The sequence below is a fragment of the Plectropomus leopardus genome, chromosome 17, assembly GCF_008729295.1.
Source record: "Plectropomus leopardus isolate mb chromosome 17, YSFRI_Pleo_2.0, whole genome shotgun sequence".
NCBI classification, from domain to species: domain Eukaryota; kingdom Metazoa; phylum Chordata; class Actinopteri; order Perciformes; family Serranidae; genus Plectropomus; species Plectropomus leopardus.
Window position 1 is genome coordinate 4,997,957 of NC_056479.1, and position 23,644 is coordinate 5,021,600.

At 38.3% G+C, this 23,644-nt stretch overlaps 1 protein-coding gene across 3 annotated transcripts; it reads right to left on the reverse strand.

Annotated features, from left to right (window-relative positions):
- Positions 1-5,401: 5,401 nt before the first annotated feature.
- Positions 5,402-23,183, reverse strand: LOC121956398 (proline-rich transmembrane protein 2). Of its 3 annotated transcripts, none has more exons than XM_042504584.1 (5): positions 22,958-23,183; positions 11,309-11,514; positions 10,497-10,786; positions 8,786-8,918; positions 5,402-6,844 (listed from the first exon to the last, which is right to left on the reverse strand). In XM_042504584.1, exons 2-5 carry the CDS (start codon positions 11,484-11,486, stop codon positions 6,828-6,830), a joined length of 618 nt encoding a protein of 205 aa, XP_042360518.1. In that variant the 5' UTR covers positions 11,487-11,514; positions 22,958-23,183; the 3' UTR covers positions 5,402-6,827. The 3 variants fall into 3 exon arrangements, with proteins under 3 accessions (XP_042360518.1, XP_042360516.1, XP_042360517.1); XM_042504582.1 differs by having other exon boundaries at positions 11,309-11,579; XM_042504583.1 differs by having other exon boundaries at positions 11,309-11,579; positions 22,942-23,183.
- Positions 23,184-23,644: the final 461 nt, after the last annotated feature.

The window sequence follows — 23,644 nt, forward strand, 5'->3', positions numbered from 1 at the left end:
CAGTTTAGTGGAGCTCCAGTTATAGCTCCATTAGGTCATTTACTTGGGCTACTGTCCTTGTCCCGGTATTCAAGGACCAGGTGAGATATGCCCCCTTTCAGCTAGTTGCCAATGGACCTTCTTCCACTTGACATTTATGTCACATACGAAACAATTTAGCTAGCAGCAAACATGTTGAATGTCAAGTGGCGACAACAGGCCCAGTTGAGGCAAATACATAAAAGATATGAGAAAAATAAAGTGTTTTTTCACATTTAAGCATGTAAACATGTTGTGGCAGAAATCCAAAATAAAAGCATGAACCTGAAAATTAGCAAGATATGGGACCTTTAAAGAACAATCTGCTGCAGTATTTATTTGTGTGTATGCTTGTTTGTTTGTGGGGGGGTTAATCCCAATTCATCCAATAGTTGTTCAGATATTTTAGTCTGAAATAAAGTGATGGACCTGCAGACCAAAAATATTTTTAAAGAAATTGGATTAAATATATAAAAAAAGTGTGGTATGCAAAGAACAAGCCTAAAAAACACATTGGATGCTCTTTTTAAATGATTCAATGTGAAATTAAATGGATTGTTTTTATGTCATGTATTGTATGCATTAATGCACTTCTACTGGCCGCACAAGAATTTGTCTCCTTGGGGGACAATAAAGATTTCTTGACTTTCTTGACCTAAGTGAATTGACCCCCGACTGTCATATTTAGGTGTGTTTGTCTGACTTTGAGAAACTCAACTTAGTATGATTTCAGTAGGACTAACATCTCTAAAAGTGTAGTTGTTGTTGGACTAACACAAGAGAATTTTTTCTCTGGATTCTGAATTATTGTAGAAAATAAGCTCTGTGGTGAACATAAGTTTATGATACTTTTAAGTTTTGTTCACAAATGATTACCACTTTAAGGACTTTTGAAGCTTAAATGCAGTAGCTAGAAGTAAAAAGATAATATCAGGCTATAAATGAACTTCACAGCAGTTGCGTGACTTCAGCTTAACATTCCTACCACAAGGCTGTAAAGTGTTCGGCATAATGACATTGACCTTCTGTTAACTATACCATTAACTTTGAGACAAGGAAACCATGCTAAAATGCTAACTTGTTTTCGAGTTTTTGGACTCATAAAGACAGCCTATTAGGCATATTAAAATGTCAGCCTGATGATGGCAGTAGATGAAAAGACAGAGGATCACCAAAGTTATTACAGTCCATCAGAATGTCTAAACCACATCTTATCACAGTCCATCCAATTGTTGTTGAGATTTTTTACTAAAAGCCAAAGATGTAAACCTCCTGGTGGCACTAGAGGAAAATTCAGGGTATCACTAAAGTCAGTAGAATTCATCCTCTGGGGAACATGATCATCTGAAACAAATTTAACAGCAGTCCATCTAATTACTGTTGACATATTTCAGTCTGGACCAAAGAGGTGGACCAATTGAAATGCATCTAGCATGGCTATACCTATGTCTTGATTTTCCTTGAGGTTTGCCTTGGGGATGCTTGTAAGTAAATGGAAGACCAACTGGCAGCTAGCTACTTTTTAATTGTTATTGTCCATGAAAAGTTGATTTTTTAGAGATACATGGTTTTCACAGGACAGTACAATAGTAAAACACTGACAGAGAACCTTTCATTGCGTAATGAATACTTTAAGTAATATAAGTACTGTAAATATTGCATATAATACAATACAATCTTTTACTCTGGTAAGGTTTTTAAACACAATTTTACTCATAATGAGGTATTTTTGCTGTGTGGTGTTAGTACTTCTGCTTATTTCAACATCCTTCCCATAATACATTTTACAGCACTGTGAGTGAAAGTAATGATTGGTTTCCTTGAGGTTTCTATCCAGAGTTGTGATTTATAGTCGGCTGTTGGATCAGCTAAAGCGATGCCTGTTATTGCACCAACACACAAATGTAATCTCCCCTGGAGCACTTCCAATGTCATACATGTCACATAAGTATGGACCTATTTACCTTCAGATTGATTCATGAGTCCACACACTGGGAGGAGGTCATATTTAACTGGGATTTATTCCCTTCAAACATGATCAAATACTCAACATCAGTAGTCAAGATCAACAATGTCGTTGATAAATGTATTTGTGTACACCCATACTCATTCTGTATGCTTCATAGAGCAGTCAATTTAAGGCATGCACAGGCACAAAAAGAGTCGGGTGTCAGGAGATAGCAATCAATATGAAGAGAAGGACATAATGAATTTGGCCGACGGTCTACTCATGCTTACAGTGTCCAGTCCCCACCCACCCCACCCCCCTCCCCACCTTTAAAAAAAGCAAGCAGGAAGCAGGTTATACTGAGCGTTACAAACAGTCGATTATCATGTAAATAGAAAAGGAGAGATCCAGAGAATGGGAATAGAATTATAAAAATACAAAGATTAGTTAATCAGGTGTCAAAACAGCATTTACAAAACAAATGAAAATGATAAACAGGAGTGAAGAAATCGGATAAGACGACAGGAAACAGAAGTGTTACGAACATTTATAAAACATCAGGATGCAGTGTAAACTGTGTTTTTGAAATGAGAAGTTCTGCAGAAGATTTTCAGCATTTCCACAAGCTTCTCTATTATGTTATATCTGCAGGTATACTATATACTTTAAGGCTCATTCTGGACTTTTCTTGAGTCTTTTTGGACTGTTATATGTCTATTAAATGCATCTAATTTTTCACAATTGTCATGTTTTAATTTTGCCTCTTAATTTATGGAGGCTCAAAGGTGCCTTGCTGATTTAAAAATAAATCAATTTAGTGCACACGATTTGTTAAACTCTTGCAAGAATGAAGCAAATTATGAGCTTTTAACAAAATGTATCAGCAAAAATTTTTACATGTTTAAGGGGGGGTCAAGATAATTTACCCTATAACAAATTGCTGTAAAACGCAACCAAATTCAACAGTACTGCAGTAACAAATTACACTGTAAATCTCACATTCTACTGTAGAATACTCTAATAAATTTAGTAAATGACAGTAATAACAATGTAAAGTAATAGTAGGATACTGGCAGCTAAAGTTGCTAATTAATAATTTGTAAATAATAATATATAATATAATAATATTAAAACTTGTAGCAGTGTTTAACGAGCAAAATTCAAAAGTATACTGACAAATTTCTGTCCCAAGTCAGGTTAAAATTGCATAAAATCTATGTGGCATTTCATGTATTCATGCCCACAAATGTGTTTTTATTCTCTCCATGACATGTTTTATTCAGGTTGTTCTCATGCACTGTATGTACATTTTCCTATGAAAAATAATGCACCAAAATTTGTACATCCCATGAACTAACCCAAGTATAACTAAAGCGTTTTTAGAAGGGTGCAATCTTGTAAGCAACATGCTTACAGGAATAAAGCGAGCGTTCTGGTTTGGAGGCAGGTTGGGGCAGTGGATGGGTCACAAAACACAGGGGGACTTTTCCAAAGAGACCGGTGTTCTTTTCCTAAACCTAGCCTCCGTAACGTAAAATTAACTAACTTCATGTTACAGACGCAACATCATTCATGGGCCGCTAATTCATTTTTGTGGAATATCATATGATAATTGTGTGAGTATTTTTTTAAGTTTTTTATTTTGTGATTGTTGTGTTCTTTAAGTGTGGGCTTGTAGGGAACTATTACTGAACAGATCTCTACAGATTTAATATTTATTGTTTTTCCAATTCCAAATGGTAGTTTGGGTGCCACATGAACAGCAAGAGCCCAATTTTGTACTTAAATTTAATAATAATGTTTTTAATGTTAAATTATTGAAGATAAAACTTTACTAAATACCAAAAATCTTCCTCAGAACCAATCATTTCTTTGTATGTATAGTTTTGTCTATTTACAGAAGTTCTGCCAGTAAAATTAGAGATATCTCTATAGATTTGTGGACAATTCAAGCCCTGCACATTAATATCATAATTGTAATTTCAGTGAGTGCAAATCTTCGATAGAGAAAACTACAAACAATAGCACGAGAGATTGAACAGTCAGTTAAAATCATCAAAGTGGAACAATGTGAGGCGCAGTTGATAAAACACTGTAGGCAACTCTGAGAGGTAGCGCAAGCAAAGTCCATACAAAACTGTGTATGAGTATCACAACCACAGCAGAACTGAGGGAAGCTAGCATTCATACTGACATCGAGCCGGGACCATTGTTTTGCATAATGTGATAAGTAAACAGGCATGCTACATACAGTAAAGGAGTGGGCTGAGGCGGAGTGGTGCCAAGAGCGGTACTTCCATCTCCACCTCTAAGCCTGACCTCGCCTGACCTCACCTCCACACACTGTTTCATTGGTGTAAATGTGTCACTGCTTTGACCCTTCAAGCAGATTTTAGTCTTCACAGCACTGACGTCCTCTACAAAAACACTCTTGTGCATTTTTTGGCAGCGAGTTATTTGTTGTATCAGTTATGACGAAGAGATAAAAAGGGGGGCTGTCTTTTCTGGGCGAACATTTTACAATTCCTCATATGATTTATTTACAAAGTGCTACTCAGTTAGCTCTCCTGCTAAATGAGGCTACCATCTTATGGAAAAGCAATCTGTAATAAATACTGTAAACATGCACAGGTTATAAGACATGATTTTAGTTCTATAACAACAGCTTATTTCCTCAAAAGTACTCCCGAAACAATCTGTCCACAAAGCGTCTGTTCGCACACATAATGAAACAAAAAGAGAAAGCTGTTCCTATGCAGGTTGGCTCACACCCTGGTGTTTGGCACGGCTCTGAAAGTTGAGAAACGCTGACTAGACAAGGACGAGACAAGCTTTATGACAGCTTTTCAGTGTAAAAAAAATCAAGCTGTTAATCAGCCAGATGCCCTACCACTCAAATGTAGTGTCTTCCAGTGTGTTTGTATAACTAAATAATGTCCCAGAAGGTGTTTACGGCCCACAAGGTTACTTTAACAAGAACAAAAGTACAGATTTTTAGGCTTGTTAACCCTCTGATATCTGGAGCGACGTCACTTTTCTTGTGCTGCCTTCAGACGCCTTTTACATGTTTTTAAACCTTGAGCAAATTTAAGGGATTTCTTTTAGAAACATGAAAAAAATGCAATGAGCAATTTGGTAAGAAATGAAAGAAAGTCAAGGGGAAAAATGTCTTGAGAAAAAGAAAAAAAATAACTAGGGAACAACTATATTTATAATTCTCATAATTACATATTTAAATTATGTTACAAAAAAAGTACTTTTTCCATATCATTTCCTTGTTTGCTTGTTTTGTTTACTTTTTTTTTTAACCATTTTTCAGGTTATTTCCTTATATGTTTTACATACATTTGTTAGTAATTTTGGGTCATTTCTAACTTCTTTGCTCATTGTCTTTTTCCCATGTTTTTGAGAGAAATCAAGGCAATTTACCCCAGTTTCAAAGGTTTAATTGACCAAATTCCAAAATAAAGCACAAAAACTGTGTTGCCTCATCACAGAACAGGGCTTCATATAAGTGTTTTTTTTTGTTTGTTTTTTCAGATTGATAGTAAGTATTTATAATAATAATGATGGATATTAAACCTACTACCGCTGGTGTTGTAGTGTGTTCATACTGTAAAAGTGCCATAAGTAAACTTCATATAAGTATATTATGAAAATACGCTGGATTTTCTGCAGCTTATGATGGAAGACCTCAGATACTAACTACCCGTCACTTTACATCCATTAAATGGGAAATGCTGCGCCTACTGTGGTCACAGAGAATAATTAAATATATTTAAACCAGAAAGACGCATTTACAAGGCCATGAGCCGGACTTTGACATCCCAACAACCACAGCTGAGCTTCATTTCTATAGTCTTCATCTAATGTAATGATAGTTGAGAGAGGAGTGATGACAATCCAGCCTGACAGACTGAAGAGCTATATGTAGAGAGCTGTGGAGAAACCCCATTCAAAATCCCATTAACATTTGTAACAATTCTAAGATTAAGAATCTTGGAACTGAGTCTTTCTCACGCTAATGTCATTAATTCAATATCAGTGTTATTTGAGCAGCCTTTTATGACCATTTTCTATAAACCCAAGATGTTTGCGGGCTAGAGATGGTTACAGCTCACAAACTGTCCGAGAGTATGAAAAGTAAGCTTCAGGCTTCATTTGTCAGAGAGAAATGCAAAATAAGTTACAGAAGCTGGTGGAACAGACAGGATGTGACATCAGGACTTGAGCTATGATCGCCATGCAGCAGCAGCATGTCCATCTTCGTGTTTGTTCACCAAAGACACCCACAAAGAGCAGCTGGTTGATGAAACATAAGTCACTTTCATAGTACAAAGACAGTTTGCCCACATGTTCATGTTGATATCAGCAGCAACATTTCCCACTTTCAGTTCAGCTAAACACCAAGTCTCGAATTATTTGGCATCAAAAAGTGCAAAGTTTGCACCATCACTGAACCAGTCGCATAGAGACTCATTTCAAGGTCGCAATAATCCCATTTCCATCAAGACAGATGTGCATTTCCATGACAACCCTTGTTCATCGATGGGAGAATGTGGTCTGACGAGGAGATAAGCTGTTACCACAGAATGAAATGAACACTGTGTGATCCATTCTTTTCTCCTAATAATCAAAATCCAAAATTGGACGTCGTGTCGGGGAGTGTTGGTTGTGTCCGAGGTAGAGCGTCAGGCGGACCATGCTCGTCGTGCAGCAAGAAACAACAGCAAAGAACAGGAACAGATTTTTGTTTTTCATCCGGTGCAGGCGCTTGAGAACAATAGTGCTTCAGGAAGTCGGAGAAAGAACGGTGTCGTGTTGGTTGTGAAGTCGGTGTCGCTGTTCCAGATTATTTTAATCAGGGTTTTAATATCACTGTAGAGAGAAAGAAGACATAAATATGTTAAGTGCTTTTACGTCTTGGATGACATATTCTAAAGAGCTATGCAATGGTGGAATGTAACTAAATGTGTTTTGAGCTGCTTTATGTGACAAAGAGAACATCTGAGATACATTCTGCTGGTTCTCTAGATTCAAATAGCATTTTCAAATGTGGGTCAGAGCAACATAATCCCACATTTTCGGCCTTTTCGGCCATTAGATGTCCTTTCTTGACCTTGGCAACAGAACGTGGGACAAAGTAAGTAAAAAAAAGTAGACCCACATTCCAGAATTTTGTCGTTCCACAGCGACAATAGCCAGGGCTAGAGGCATTTTTTGGGACTGTCTTATTCTCATGAAAACGGAATTTCTTCAAATTTGGCACAAACGTCCATTTGGACACAAATTGAACTGGTTAGATTTTTAGTGGTCAGTGGTCAAGGTCAGTGTGACCTTGAACCCATCTTATTTGCATGAACATGATGCCTCAAAAACACCTTCAGCGAATTTCTTCAAATTTGGGAGAAACGTCCACTTTAGGTCAACAAAAACTAATTTGATTTTGGTGGTCAGATGTCAGAGTCACTTTTACCTATCCATTGCATTCTCATCAACACAATATCTCAAGAACACCTTCAGGGAATTTCTTCAGATTTGGCACAAACTCCGCTTGGACTCAACACACTGATTTGAATTAGGTGGTAGAGGATCAAAGGTCAAGGTAACTGTGACCTCACAAAACATGTTTTTGGTCATAACTCAAAAAGTCATTCATTTTAGACATTTCATATGCATAAGGTCAAAAGTTAATTTCACTGTAAAATCATAATGTTCTGAAAAACTGCTTTTCTGGCCATAACTTAACATCCTAACTCAGGAACAGAAGTGAAGACATTTGGTGAGATACTGAATTGGTGACACTGTCACAAATGGCCCTCTGTGACTCCATGTGTATCTGTATGAGTGTGATTTTTGTTTATTTGTCCCAGTTACTTGGTTTGTTTGGGTTTGTCTGTTGTGTTTCAATTTTGTCTCTCCTTTTTTCTCCTCCCACTCCTTGTCTGCACTCCTTTACTCTACACACCTGGTGGCAATCATCAATCAACACACCTGCCTGCAATCAGCCAGCAACCTGCAAGAGAGGTTTGTTGCAAGCAAAGTCCAGCTTTTTTATGATCTTTTCCATTTTTTGCCTGCCTTTTTGTTTGTTTGCCTGCCAGCCATCTAGTCCACACCTCCAGCTCAAGATACCACAAGAACACAGATCTTGACTCTTTAACCTTGACTGTATAGATGCTCTAAAGATGCATGTAAAGCATCCATGTTTTCACAGACATGGATGTAAACTGAATGTTCACCTTAACTGGTAGGCAGAGGCACATTATTTATACATCCTTAATTATTGTAATTTTTCTAGACATATAATTTGCAGAAATCTCAGTTAGGACTTCTATTAAGGATGAATCTGAAGCATATATTATCCTGTCTCCTTTGACAAATCGTGAGTTCAGATGTATTCTAACTAAAACAGGAAATCCCCTCTTTGCAAAGCCTAAATCTATTAAAGTATGTGTTCATATTCAGTAAAAAGTCATTGTGTTCTTTCAGACACCATTGATGGAATAAGTAAGAGACGGCTCATTGTGACAGATTCACTTTTAAAAGGAGTCTAAAGTCACTGGAGCCATTTTAGTGCACTGGCAGCCAAAATCAATACTAAGTTCAGCTCAATCTATCAAGCTGAATTTTGGGGAAGAAATGTCAAAAATTAATCAAACGAAATCAATATTTGTCATGGGTTTAAATCTTTTACTGTTTCAACATCATGTAGCTCAAAGAGCTGAGACATGCTGATATAAAATATGAATCTTGGGGTCTTCAAAGATCTTAGGGAAAATCCAGTCCGAAGGAGTTAAAAGTCCAGATGATACTTACATCCCCAGTTAAGGGCGATGGCTGCAGCGATGATGGCTATTCCTCCTAAGATGGAGACGATGGACAGAACCATGGCATTACGGCCCAAACGGCGAGCTCCATCCAGGTTGCCCTGCTGCAGACTGTTTCGGGACTGAACAGCAAAAACAATAAATAAAATGTGATCAAAATTAAAACTCAACTAACCTGTAAAACAATGTTTGTATATGTAGAATAGCTTACCTCAGGAACATTAGGTTTTGTTGAAAAAAATAAGTGAGTTGTGACAGAATGTCATTCGCACGCGGGACTATTTCTTGGCCGCAAACAGTAACTTCCTCCGCTGGTTGCCTGGCAACTACCTAGAGCTATATTACATAAAGTGGCCCGGGATGACATTTTTCTTTACACTGACACTGAAGTTACTCTAGTTCCCACATCAAAACACCACTGGGATTTTTCCATTGGATTTTGGATTACTGCAGAAAAGAAGCTTTGTGGTAAACAAATGTTTATGATACTACAGGGAACAAGGGAACCAAGAGAGCTGAAATTCCAACTCATCTCCATGTTTTAGGGACTCATTCCTGGGACACTCTTTAGTCTATCTCCCCACACAACCAGTGTTGCCATCTCTTTTCCAATGGAAGTAGCTAGCACCAGCTCCAAAAGTCACTAAATGTCACCAGATGATGTGTTACATTCATTTGCATATCAATTACATCATAGCAAATTTATTTGCATAAAGCTTAGTTGTTGAGTCTGTTGCAGCAAGGAAAATACTGCTTGCCTGAAAATGGCAGAAGAGACCGGACTGTTGGCAGACGAGCCGTGGACGATGATTACTTTGAGCAGCAGGCATAGGAATGAATGACAATATGATTTATTTTATTTTATTTTTTACTTCTTTTTCATTAGTAGTCTGAATAAGTTGCTAAATGTGTGGCTGTTTACACAACTATTCTTGCTACTCCTTCTGTCGCTGTGTAAACTGGCAATACACAGATCCTGTGAGAACACTGACATCATGGCTGCACTTTGCCCTTGAGCATTTTGTTTTAGACGAACAGCCATGCGTGAGTAGGAGGACAACAATAAAAACAATGGTGGACTCCAGAGCCGTGTTTGTGCTGCAGATTCAACTGAGTTTTTTAACGCTCTTCCAGCAAAGTGTAGATTTGTTGCACCACTACTGTGCGTTTATTGTCTTCTTCTTAGTTTATATTCAGCGCTCTGTAGAAAAACACCTTTGTATGCAAAGGCCTGGGTGTTCTGCTATGGTGTGTTATTACAAAGTTATTGGCCTGGCATGCATACTATAACATTTTTGGTTGTTTTTGCCAAAAAAGATACTGTTTTTAGTAGGGCTGTTCTCATTTAAACATGGCCTAAATCAACCAAGAAAGTTGCCAAGTTGGCAACACTGAATACAACCTGATAATATCACTGAATATAACCTGATAGAGTAGCAGTGTGTCTAGCAACTCGTTTTGGAATTTTTCTGCCCTCTAATGCCCAAAATTGATTGGAGCAGTTTTAATTTAAACAGAAACATTTTAGATTCCTTATATGTTTGTGTCTGTACTTTTATTCACAGCAGTAGTGGCAGTAGTAGCAGTAACTCTTTTTGTTTTATCAACACCTTATTAAAAATGATGATATGCTACAGATTAATTCATTCATTAGTATTTGGGTTTCATTTCTAAACAAAAAAGAATGTCTGAAGTCGTACCATCACAGAGAAAGTAAGGGCTACAATGTTGATTGGCCACAGCGGACAGAAGCAGGACAGGATGGCCAGGATCAGGTAGTCCCTCGGCTTGGATCCATCCACAGTGGCCTCTGTGATGGCACTGGGCTGGCGGGTGAGCGAGGGCCTGGGAGAGCCCGCCGCCAACGAGCCGGACCGGCTGCCCAAACCAGGCCGGCCATTAGCATGGCCACCAGGCTTAGCATGAAGTTTGGGCGACACAGAGGACACTGTGGGAGATGTGTCCACCATGACAGGAGCAATGCCATTACCTTTAAGAGAAGACATTAGCAGAGAGGAATGAGTAAGAAGAAAACTGAACTACATATTTGTGTTTCTAGAGATTTACATGTCACAGTAGGAACCAATGGGTTTGGAGCTGAAAGCCACAGACAGAAGCAGTACTGAAAGGTGGACAAAGAAAATGCTGGCTCTGGTCTTTTCATAAGATTTTTAAAAATAGACTGAAAAAGCTTACCATTTAATAAATAATAGATTCCAAAGATTTAATTTTAACTACGTTAAAATCCCTTCATTCGACTCAAAGATGCAGCAAGTACTAGTGATCCCACTGTGAATCAACAGTCACACATCAAAACATACACAAGATTAGCAGTAAAATGCTACTTTGATAATATACAGTACATAAATAGTGTATCTTGTTATTTTGCACCACTGTTTAGTTCTTTGGCCTAATGTTTTGAGGAAGAAGAAGAAAAACTAGATGTGTCTGAGTAAAAAAACTAAAATCCTTGCATGGTATCCATGCAGAAGTGCAGGACACGTGTACTTACTGGCCTCCGTGTTCTCAGTTATTACTGTCAAATGCTCCATGTCCTCCGTTTGTTTGACCTCAGGGGCATGTGACGTCAGGGGCGGGGCTTGATGCTCTGCACTGGTCGGTTGAGAGGTCACGGCCTCTCCGTCCTGCTGCATGCTGACTGGCTGATCGGGCTGCTGGGACTCCTCCATGACACTGGTTGGCTGGGCGGCGCTGGGACTGGTGGCCATGAGTTGGTTAAAACGCAGATAAGAGTTTAAGAACAGCTGAGGGCAGGGTGCGGTCTGAAATAGATCAAGAAGTCAGCAACAAGAAGGGAGTGGTGGTTAAGTTAAGACAACAAAACAAGTTGGTTCTGTTTGGGAAAAGATTGCAGATGTCACCAAAAAAACACCCATCTTTCAGTGTCACAAACACAGATGGAAAGGCAATGGCGCATCACTAAAAAACACAGAGCCAAAAATTAACTGATGCAGCTTTAACTGAAATAGAGACATTTTGACTGGACTACTAGGTTTCTGAGTCAGTATTTCTATTATTATATTTATTTACTATTTTGCAGTTGAGGTTTGTCATTATTAATCTCAATATTTGTTGGTTTTTTGATATCTAACAAAATAAAGTCTAAACTTGGGCCACCATGAAGAAGGTGAGGTGAGCGTGTTGGTGATGGACCACAGAAGGAGAACGAGATGGCCAGCTCATGAAATATGACCCATTCAATCATTTTTGAAAGAAACTTACACATGCAGTTTTTATTATATGGTGAAATGCTTAAAGATTGCCAAAGCTTTGTAAAAGATGGACACAAAATAGGCAGTCACTAAGCACAAGCAGAGCAAGGAGTTCATAATCATCTTGTATGGTCAAGCATTTTGTGGATTCAAGAATATAATGTTTCTGATAACAAGGAAAAATAGTAAATAGAATCAAATTGGAAAGAACCCATCCATCCATCCATTTTCTTCCGCTTATCCGGGGTTGGGTCACGGGTACAGCAGCCTAAGCAGGGAAGCCTCTACTTCCCTCTCCCCAGCCACTTCGTCCAGCTCTACCCGGGGGATCCCGAGGTGTTCCCAGGCCAGCTGTGAGACATAGTCTCTCCAGCGTGTCCTGGGTCTTCCCCGAGGCCTCCTATGGGTGGGACGTGCCCTGAACACCTCACCAGGGAGGCGTCCTGGAGGCATCCTAATTAGATGCCCGAGCCACCTCATCTGGCTCTTCTCAACGCGGAGGAGCAGCAGCTCTACTCCGAGCTCCTCCCGGATGACCGAGCTTCTCACCCTATCTCTAAGGGAGAGCCCAGCCACCCTACGGAGGAAGCTCATTTCAGGCGCTTGTACCCGCAATCTTGTTCTTTCGGTCTCTACCCAAAGCTTGTGACCATAGGTGAGGATAGGAGCGAAGATCGACCAGTAAATCGAGAACTTTGCCTTTCGGTTCAGCTCCCTCTTCACCACGACAGATTGGTGCAGAGTCCACATTACTGCAGACACTGCACCGATCCGCCGGTCAATCTCCCGCTCCATCCTTCCCTCACTCGTGAACAAGACCCCGAGGTACTTAAACTCCTCCACTTGGGGCAGGATCTCATCCCCGACCTGAAGAGGGCACTCCACCCTTTTCCGGTTAAGAACCATGTCCTCAGATTTGGAAGCACTGGTTTTCATCCTGGCCGCTTCACACACGACTGCAAACCAATCCAGTGAGAGCTGGAGGCCACGGCCTGATGAAATCAACAGGACCACATCATCTGCAAAAAGCAGGTACCCAATCCTGAGGTCACCAAATCGGACCCCCTCAACACCCTGGCTGCGCCTAGAAATTGTGACCATAAAAATTATGAACAGAATCGGTGACAAAGGGCTGCCCTGGTGGAGTCCAACCCTTACTGGAAACGAGACCGACTTACTGCCGGCAATGCGGAAAGAACAAGTATCTAAATATTGTCTATGAGAAAATGTATTCAGCGACTTAACATCTCTGAAACTGAAGCATGACTTTTAATGAAAAACAGCAGCATAAAGCAAGTTCAGAAAATGTCAATTATCGCCACTAATTACACGCAGTGTTTCCTTGCAAAAATACACCTACACTTTCATAGGAAATGCTTATTACATTCATACAGTCTTTCAAAATAAACCAAAATTCATTTTAGCGTTACCTCTATATGTTTAGGCTGCAAAAGCATGTGTTTACTGTAGGTTTGGAAAAACTTGGTTTGGCTTAAAGTAAGTGCAGTTGTTACTAAAGTTATGTCATCATATCATGTGATATATGCTATGCTACACAGACTAGCCAACTATGTTGTTATCTAAATAAATTGATTGCTCCCGGGTGAAAGTCCGTAGTTTGTTTGACCTATCCACCTCTCCTTTTAACCCCCATCTCAAATTTGGACTTTTTTGCATTTCGTACTATGGGGGTTGCTGACAGTGTCACACACTGCTGCCACCCAGTGTGTATCATGCTGCTGTGAAGGGTGCCTTTGCGAATTGGTGTCTGACAGCAAGTTCCATGGACAAAGCACCGGTATTTGACAAGTTGGGAGACAGAACAGGCTGGACAAAAACCACTTTTTTTTGTAAACCTTAACAAAAGTTTATGGGCCTTTTGATACAGGAAAGTCCAAACTAAGGTTTGTGTTTGTTACTCTGTCTAAATTCAACCTGGTCAATTTTGATTTCACATTGCAGTAATGCATGTAGCATCTCACAGCAAAGAAAACTGGTTATTTTTCCATCATTTAGCTTATTTTGTATTCTTGGAAATGTTTTTAGTCATTCAAATTTGGCTGTGGTGTGACAAACTCAGTACATTTTCATTCGTACTTTACATTGACTCTGAGAACACAACGTGCCATAGGTCCTGTCCTGTCCTGTCCTGTCCAGTCCTGTCCTTCCGTCATCAACTGTGGACATCTAATTCCAATAAACTCCATCTGTTGAGGAGGATCATGTGAAAAGTCTGAAAGCTCCAGAGCAGATACTAAATGGGCTTTGTTGTGAGACTGTTTAATCAGGAATGAAGTTGTTATTTGATAAATATCAGAAGTTACAGACCAAAGAAAGAAGAAAAAGAAAGTTGTTGTTCCCCTGAGCATAAAATCTAAATATAATACAGATCCATCCTTATTATATTTATATAATATATATATTACAGACTTATCTGTGTGGGCTGATAAGGTTGTTGATTTATTTCAGTGACTCAACAGATTCTGAGGTTTCTGGCTCCTGCTCTCTTGTGTAGGTGGAAGTGAGCTCAGTCTGTGTTTGCTTTAAGTCCCACTGGACAGTCACTGATGGACAAATATATCCCTCAACGCCTCTTTGAACCAGAAACACCATTAAACTAATTAACAATTAATCCACTGCAGATATTAACAGTCCTGTAACAGCGAAACTGTTGTATGAACAAACACAATAATTATAGTCAAGTATATTTACTTGAGTACAAATTTGATGTATATGAGCTTACTTTTCATGCCAATTTCTACTTCTACAGGGGATATATTGTAATTTTTACACACAACAGTATCTGACAGCTTTTTTTACTTTACTTTTTGCACACAAAACATTATTAAATATAATTTTTTGTTATAAGTTAAAGTTCTTAACATTTCATACCAGTATAGCTGAAACAATTAGACAATTTATCAGTTAGTGCCTTGACAGAAAATTAATAGAGACTGTTTTACTGTTTAATATCAAAATATTTAAAGTTTCCAGCTTCACAATGTGAAGATTTTCTGCTTTTCCTATTAATAATTTAATAAATCATTTAAAAATATTTTTAATTTATTTTGAATCATTGGATATTTGGACTGTTGTCTTGACAGAAAACCTTAACAAACATTGTTATGGTGTTGTTTGTAGTCATAAAACCACTGCTTTGCAATCTCTTTTTTGAAGAAAACAATCAATGTGTTCAGTCAATGTCAATCTCCAACTGTTTTAATTATGAATGAGAAATCCCTTCAATAGTTTCCTCATATGTGCACCAATTCACAACATTGTCTATATACATAGTTCTTTCCAGAAAATACCGGAAACATCGCTGTAAAAAAATCCCTTAATGTGTTAATGTACAAGAGAAATGTTCAGTAATCTTTGGAACATGTAAAGTAAACTGTAAACTGAACTTTAAAAAAATGTATTAAATCCTTGACAGATTCCATTAAAGACAGAGTGATGAAATAGAATTATTTATTGGCACATACATACACGTATTTCTCATAGATAATCATTTAAATGCAGACTTAGCCTAATTAAAAACTTGTGTTTTTTTTTTCTATATGTAACAATATAGCTATTTTTTATATTTCGAATGCATCTCTGGATCCGTTATGATGCACCGCTGAAAAGACTTTTAGTTTTCCTGCAGCAGCCTCCACACACTACTTTTTACATCCCATCCCATAAATCTTGTTCCTTTTGACGTCATTAAATATAATTGTGATACGCTGTTTGATAAGATGTTTCTCTGTCAGCAGTTTGTTCTAAACAGATCAGTAAGTCATTGATCATTTAAATGTAAGCGACAGCCTGCAGGACAAACAGTTTCTTAAAGAGCCGATTTGGGAGAAATCTGTGCTGCTGCAGCGACACACCAAATACTGTAAAGACTTGCCAGGACTCAATCGATGACTCCCCCCCCCCGCCCCCCCCCCCCAGGACCAAACACTGCGGTGCTGCTGCTACGCTCCATAACAGCTGACAAATGCAGTCTTTTGTTTCAAAAGTACACTTTATATTCATCCGTGTGTCTTCTGTTACAGCAGCCTGAGGGGCTCTAAGCTGCAGAGTCTTGTCAAATAAGATGCTGCTCTGCAAAGGACCTCTGCAGAAACCTGGGAAACACCTCCATGTTTAACAGTGACTTCAAGCATCTAATAATGATGTGGATGGGGTTACACTACAGTTTAAGGCCTGGTGCATCTTATCTAGACACTGCATTGTGTGTCAGTATACTTCCTGTTCTTAATCCAAAGTCATCAAATACCACCACTTTTGCTGTGATTTTGGTTTAGGATTCCAATGGCAAAAGCCAACTTTTGCGACACTATGATACACCACCAGGTGGCGCCAGCTGAGAATCTCAACACATTCTAACTCCAAACTCCTCATATGGTGACGTTCGGTCAGGTGACCTTCCATGTCAACCCATGACGTTTTAGGTATCCTTCCCACGTCAAACTATGACATGCCGGGATGGTGCTACAGCAATGCACGTGGTGAGATGATGCAACCTGTTACTGTGATTTCAACAAATGCACGAGGGGTTGGACGAAGCTGCACGGTCCCTAAATTTACACAACAGTCTGGACTGTCATGATGGCTGGGATTAGGCTTCAAAGACATGCATGGTAAGGTTTAGGCAAAAAGGGCACATGGTAAGGTGTGGAAAATACATGCACATGCACACACACACACACAAATTCCAGACTCCCGCACAAAAAAATTGGTTGTTAAAACTCAGAACGTCAAAGCTTGACGTGACAGGGATACCTAACCTAAGGTTATAGGTTGACGTGGATGGTCGCCGCCCGACCGTCACTATGTCACAACTTCGGAATGAGACTGGGTTGAGAATGAAGCCACACTGAACAATTTGTGGTATTATGATACGCCACTGGAAGGGAAAACGGCACCTGGCTCTGCACCATGATAGGCAGATTGGCAGCATTAGTTAAGAAATCAGCCAAACAGCATGATACACCACCAGACAGCATCAGGTTGAAATGCTGCTGGTAACAACATAATATAAAGAGCAAAAATGTCCCTATCGGGCAGGTTGGCTAGGTAGTGGATGGATCTAATGAACCCAGGACTTTCATGCGGGAGTTCAGTGTTTGTTTCTCTTCTGCATGTGTGACACCTTACCATGTGCCTCCTTCCCCTAATCCTAACCACCCATGCCAGCATGTGCTTTTATTGACATCACATTGGGGGCATCCTAGAATGTTAACAGCAGACGCAGAAAAATACCTAAAACATAATATGTAGACACATGAGTCCACTACAAATTGGCCACATGTGACGACTACCACTACCCGAGAACATTTTGGACACCATGACTGTGTATATTTATTTATGTGAATGCAGGACTTTGAAATTTAGTATTTTCATAGTGTGGTATTAGTACTTCAGTAAAGGATTTGAATTATTCCTCCACTTGGAGTTATTCAAAGTTTCAGCTGACAAAGTTAAAGTTTGGGGCAGTTTCTCATTTTTTTTATTCTTTTTTTCCTCTGTATTGACCTTCAGCTGTGAAGAAAAGGTGAAAAGTATTTAATAAGGGGTCCTTACATGGGGTCACGGTCTAAACAACCAAACCTCACATCAATTAACCTGCTGTTGCTTTCAGTTCTTTTCTCAGTAAGTGGCAGGATTAGCGTCAGCTGCATCTCTCAGGAATCAGGGGGGAAAATTAGCAGGAAGAGACACCCATTAAAACCATCAGAGTGTGTTGTTTTTAGCTATGCAGCAGCAGCGTAATGACTCCACACTCTGATAATGTTTGTTTCATGCTGATGGTTTAGACCATCAGTAAGCTGATGTATTGACATGATACAGATCTGTTATTAAATACTGGATAATGGCCGGTCAATGTCGTCCAGTCAGGTCAGTCATTCTGAAAATCTCAATAGAAACCTGCAGACATTTAGTTTGCATTTAAAGAGTTTTAGTGTCCCTTAGCAAAAAAAAGAAATAAATGGCAAGCTATTCTGGGGGTAAAGTGTGTACATTTATAATCTTATTTAGTCTTTTTTTTCTCCTTGGAATAAATAGCATTTGGCAAAGTGCATACTGTTTCAGTCATAAATTTCTTCATAATTCTTTCAAGAAACTCTTTCCTTTCCTGGTATACATACTGACTAACCTTTTTTCTACCAAAAAAGAGTTATAGTCCTTTCCAGGAAGCTTCTAAGGAAATTGTTATTATTAATTAAAGGGATACCTTTAGCAGGAAACATGACTATAAACGATTCTATAAATGTCTTATTTACAATAGGTGCGGGTATGGCACCTGTAAAACGACAATTAAGCGTGAAAACCACACCCTAAAAAATAATTTTGCTGTTTTATTTAAATACAAAATAATGAAATAGAAACTGCACATATTTCTGTCCTTTTACCAGTGTTTTCTTATTTAATCATTTAAAAGTGGATTTCATTTAACTGTGTGGTTTATCTTTCTATTTGTAACAGTAATGTATCAGTTAATCTATTATGATAATCTGCTGGTTTCTTGCTGCAGATCATCTAGCCCAGTCTCCTAGAAATATTTAAAATGCCATGTTTCCCACTGAATTTGAATTTATGTGTGGCGGTAGCTTACATGGGGGTGGAAAAGAACTCTGAATTTTTTTCACTTTTTTTTCTTGTGTGTGTATCCTAGTGTATCTGTCTGTTTTTCTATATTTGGATGGGTTTTTTTGCTGGTCTGTAAATGCAGCACAGGTAGAACCCGTCTATATTTTCCTTAGCGGCAGTTTTCATGGTGGCAGGCACAATGAAATGTGTTAGAATTACATGCTAGCAACACAAAAAGTCAATTAGGATTTGTTGTAGTGGACACACAAACTAAGTATAAAAAGCAAGAAAGCCCACATTTGAGGGATGGTGGACAGATCTAACAAACATGGACTTACAAATATGGACTTTTAACCATGAAAATGATATTTGTGCATCATGTGAAACTAAAAGGCAATGCAACTATGCAAAGTACATAAGAAAATGTCACTTTTGTTTGGTAAATAATAATTTTATATTAAAGTATGATTATCTCTGTAAGATTGTGTTGTCTCTTTTCAAATATTGCATGTTTTATTTTATCATACAATATTACCTGTTCGCTTTCTTATTGAAATAACTACAATGATGAATTTATGTTATTAAATCATTTTTTGTCCATAATTAAAAGTGAATTACACTTTTAAAATTTCAACCCGTTGTAATATACTTGTTTTAAGACTATAACACCAGAGTATTGTATTTATTTTTTTCCTTATTCCTTTCAATTGTCAGTTTTAATAATGTTCATATATGTTTTGGATTCCCTTTTTGACTTGCATATTTTCTTTTTTATACATTTTTGTTCGATAATTGCATCACTGTAGCAGCTGTGCATTAGAGATCTGAGCCTTTATTTTTTTTTTTTAAAAAAAAAGAGTTTTATTCTGTTTATTGAGACTCAAAGAAAGAAAAAAGGTACATTTCTTGAAATGAGCTCATTTTAACCTGGAGACTGAATAAAGCAGGCAACTGACTGCAGAGCTGCAGAGCACTTTGGTACCTCTACAGTTCCCTGCAATAAAATAAAGCTCACACACGCAAAATTATACAAACATATTGCAGAGGCTGATTTTCAGCCTGCTCAGACCACCTGTTCGGCACAGATCAATTTTCAAAGTGCAGGAGTGCATAACATCCCATCATTCATGTTTAGTTTGACCTGTTTAACTTTGATATGTATTTCATTACAGGTTTCAGCATACAGCAGCAGAAATGTGCACCGCATCTCTTGTCTCCAATTCAGCATGCTGGTGCAGCATTCTGATTACTTCATTCACACCCAGAACTAACAGAAACTTTTTCTGTGGGTGTCTTCACACTCTTAATTCATCCGCATATGACAGCACAGCACATTGTACAAACACTCGTGCAAAAAAAAAGAAATCCTTCTAATATCAGAGTAAAAAAGTATTCCTTTTTAAGCACGATTATGCATGCATGTGTGCAAACTGCAGTAAGGTATGCAAAATGAATTCCATTGTAAGTCATAAGAGAAGTTGTACTGCAAGTCCAATTAGTGAGTGCAGTAAGATCTCAGATGCCTCCCACACCACTGATGTCGATGCTGCGACAGATGGAGAGGATTTACTTAAAATCTTAAGTTCCATCCAAACAACATAATGAGCATTTTGTATTCTCTTTTTTATTTGCATCACTTTCAGCACGTGCTGGATAATAAACTGGGCTTTTTTTGTATCGCATCAATTTCCAGCGAGACATTAGAATTTTAATATTCTTTGATTCACTAAAATTTGGCTAAACTGTGGGTGGTGACACTCAATAAATAGTCTCCTTTTCTATATGCGGATTTGACAGAGCAGAGGGACAGAGAGGGAGAGGAGGCATGTTTTTTATGATGGATAGGAACTGCTGTGACGTTGGGAATGTGAGGTGCTGTCCTGTTCCTGCTGTGGATCACAGCTACAACTTTACTGCATGCTGAGGTGGTTGCAATGCTGCCCTGCCTACGTTCGGGAGAAGTGAGCATGCAGCCGTTGAGGTCAGGATGTGTGGACAGTTAAATCATTCCACAACCAGAACTGATTACCAGAACCATCTGGAAACATGAACAATTTTAAAAAAGGAACCAACAAACTAAGAAGACGCGAAAAAAGGACTAAATTACAGAGCACATGTTAAAGGAGCTGATGCATTTCACTGGAATGACAAATAAATATATAACTAATTGTTTTTTTTAGATCATCTCCACCAAAACATCAAGGCTGCAGGCTTAATCTGTGTCAACTAGTTTATGGGTCCGGCTTCATTTTCTAATCTATAGGTCTCTTTGGAGAGAGAAGAAGAAATTACTTAACGTGGTGGTAAAGAAAATATTAAGATCCTTTACTGCAGCGATAGTACTAGTACCACAATGTAAAAGAACTCTCTATATATTTTATATCATCACATTAGAATGATTTATGCATGAATGTAAAAGCAGGATTTCATTGTTGTGGCTAGTTCAGGTGGAGCTCATTTTGAATTATTGACTAATGATCATTTTCATTATTGATTAATCTGCTCATCATTTTCTTCATTGATTGATTGATTGTTTGGTTTGTAAAAATAATGAAAAATGCTGTCACAATGACCAGGGCCCCAAAGTGACACCTTCACAATGTTTGCTTTGTCCAACCAACAGTTAAACTCTCAACATTATTACTAATACATTACAATTATTGCAGTTATTGAAATGAAAAGCAGATCATCTCTAATATTACTGAAGCTGGAACCATGAAATGTTTTTAAATGAAAAATGACTTCAACAGTTAGTTTCCAATTAATTTTCTGTCAATCAACTCATTGATTACCGTAAACCTTCAAATATAAGTTAGTCCCAATTAGATACCCAGTCCCTATTTTGGCAAATAAAGACCTGTCTCAATTAGAAGTCCAGTTACCACGCAGTTCATTTTTATAGACGTTCTTTGGATGTATAAAATCAGGTCATGGGCTACCTGCTGGAGATGCGTAGATACTGTTTAGATAACGCATACAAATATAAATGTTTAAACTTTAGCCAATATAGACATGCTACACACAATGTTAGCTTTGTAAGATTCTCTACAATTCGATTGTTCAGTTCATATAAGAGCCCGTCCCAAATATAAGTCTGTTGAGTTCAGTGGTTTAAGCAAATAAAAGCTTGGGCTATTAATTAAAGTTTTATGGAAATTAACTGCTCCTTTCAGCTGTACTTGTATAACCGCCTAACAAAGAAATCATATTCAAGAAACTTTTCATATCATTTGTGGGTCAAAATCTTCATTTGTAAAGTAACTTAAGCTACAAAATACATCTAGTGAAAAAGTATGAAAAGAAAATACTCAAGTACAAGTGCCTCAAAACTGTACTTAAGTATAGTACTTGAGTAAATGTACTTGGTTGCATTCCATCAGTGTTTAATGGATCATATTGTTCTGATCAAAAGTTTTAAATTTTAAATGAATCTCGCGTCTGTGTTTTGTGCCCAAAGTGCAGCTCTTCATCCTGCCGACTCACAGACTGACACACTGAGTTTTTGTCACCTCCTCTTCATCGTCCTCATCACACACACAGAGATTGTGAAGGCAGCCATGTTACTGTAAGCTGTGACTTAACTACAGTCACTTATTTTATCGCCTCACTGATAGTCAAATAATCTTCAGAGGCATTTAATAACCAGTCAAACAAGCATCATATTTTCACCATTTTAAAGCCTGATTTCTGTCGTTGAGCAGGTGGTGAGGATGTAGTGTTGAGACAATCAATAAAGATTAATCCTTCGCAATATTGTTTGTCATTTCTCGAAGAAAAATAAGGTTTATCTGCTGGTTAAAGCTGCTTTTTTTCCATTTAATATTTCTGTAAAATTAATTTGATTGTTTCAGACAAAGCAAGGTATTTGGCAATGAAAATAAATCATTAGTTTCTGATTATTATGTCATATACTCCATTATTTTCTTATGTAGGGAGGACATGACATGAATGTTAACAGAAGAGATGCTATATCTTCTCACAGTGTTTTTCTAGAAAATGAAGCCAGAAGTTTAAACTACAAATATATTCATTATTTCTGCGCACGCAGAAAAATCTAATAAGAATAATTCCCATTTTGTGAAGCAGCAAAGCTTGAAAACTGGGATGTAATGACTTGAAAGCAACATGACTCCAACCATATTTAATACATAATTAAAGATGCATGTCTGACATCATATACAAATGCAGCACCATCAGTGGCAAGAAAAAAAGGGGAAAGATCCAATGGAAATGTGCTGCAGCTAGAGCCAGCCGACACACCCCTGAGTTACTGTAGCAGCAGCACATGTTTTACACACCAGACATGTGAAATGATAAAAAAAAAGGTTACCTCAGTGAGCTCCTACCTGGTCCTAGTCCATGGGAAGCTGCAGGCAGATGGTCATTGTGTCTCTGCTGCAGGAGGTACAGATCCAGTGGTGTGAGATGAAGCACTGAAAAAATCAAGCTTCACCCTGTTAGATCTTTCTAAAAAAAAAAAAAGAACTGGTGGAATAGCTCTTTAGTCTGTTCCTGCAGTTATTGATTACTGTTATGATGACTGTTGGTGATGCAGAATGGTTGGATGGCGCTGCAGCAGCTTTCTGCCTGTTCCACTGCAAGAGGTAAAAGGAAAGGGAGGGGTGCTTTAAGATGTGTGTGTGTGTGTGTGTGTGTGTGTGTGTGTGTGTGTGTGTGCGTGCGTGCGTGTGTGTGTGTGTGCAGGACGCAGCACTTGCACTATAGTGGATTTCTTCATCTCCATCTCCCAGCAGTGTGAAGCTCACTGAAGCTAAGCAGTTACTGTCCAACCCAACAAAATAAAAGCCTAGTGAAGGGTGTGTGTGTGTGTGTGTGTGTGTGTGTGTGTGTGTGTGTGTGTGTGTGTGTGTAGTTAAAACACTCAGATCTGCACATTTACTTTGCCTGTTTTATAGGGTTATTTAAGATGTGATAAAGATTTATTAATGTCACACTTATCACAGGCAGAGATTACAAAGTACTAACAAGGCTGATATAAAATGAAAAGAAAAAAAACAGGAAAAAAAATTTAA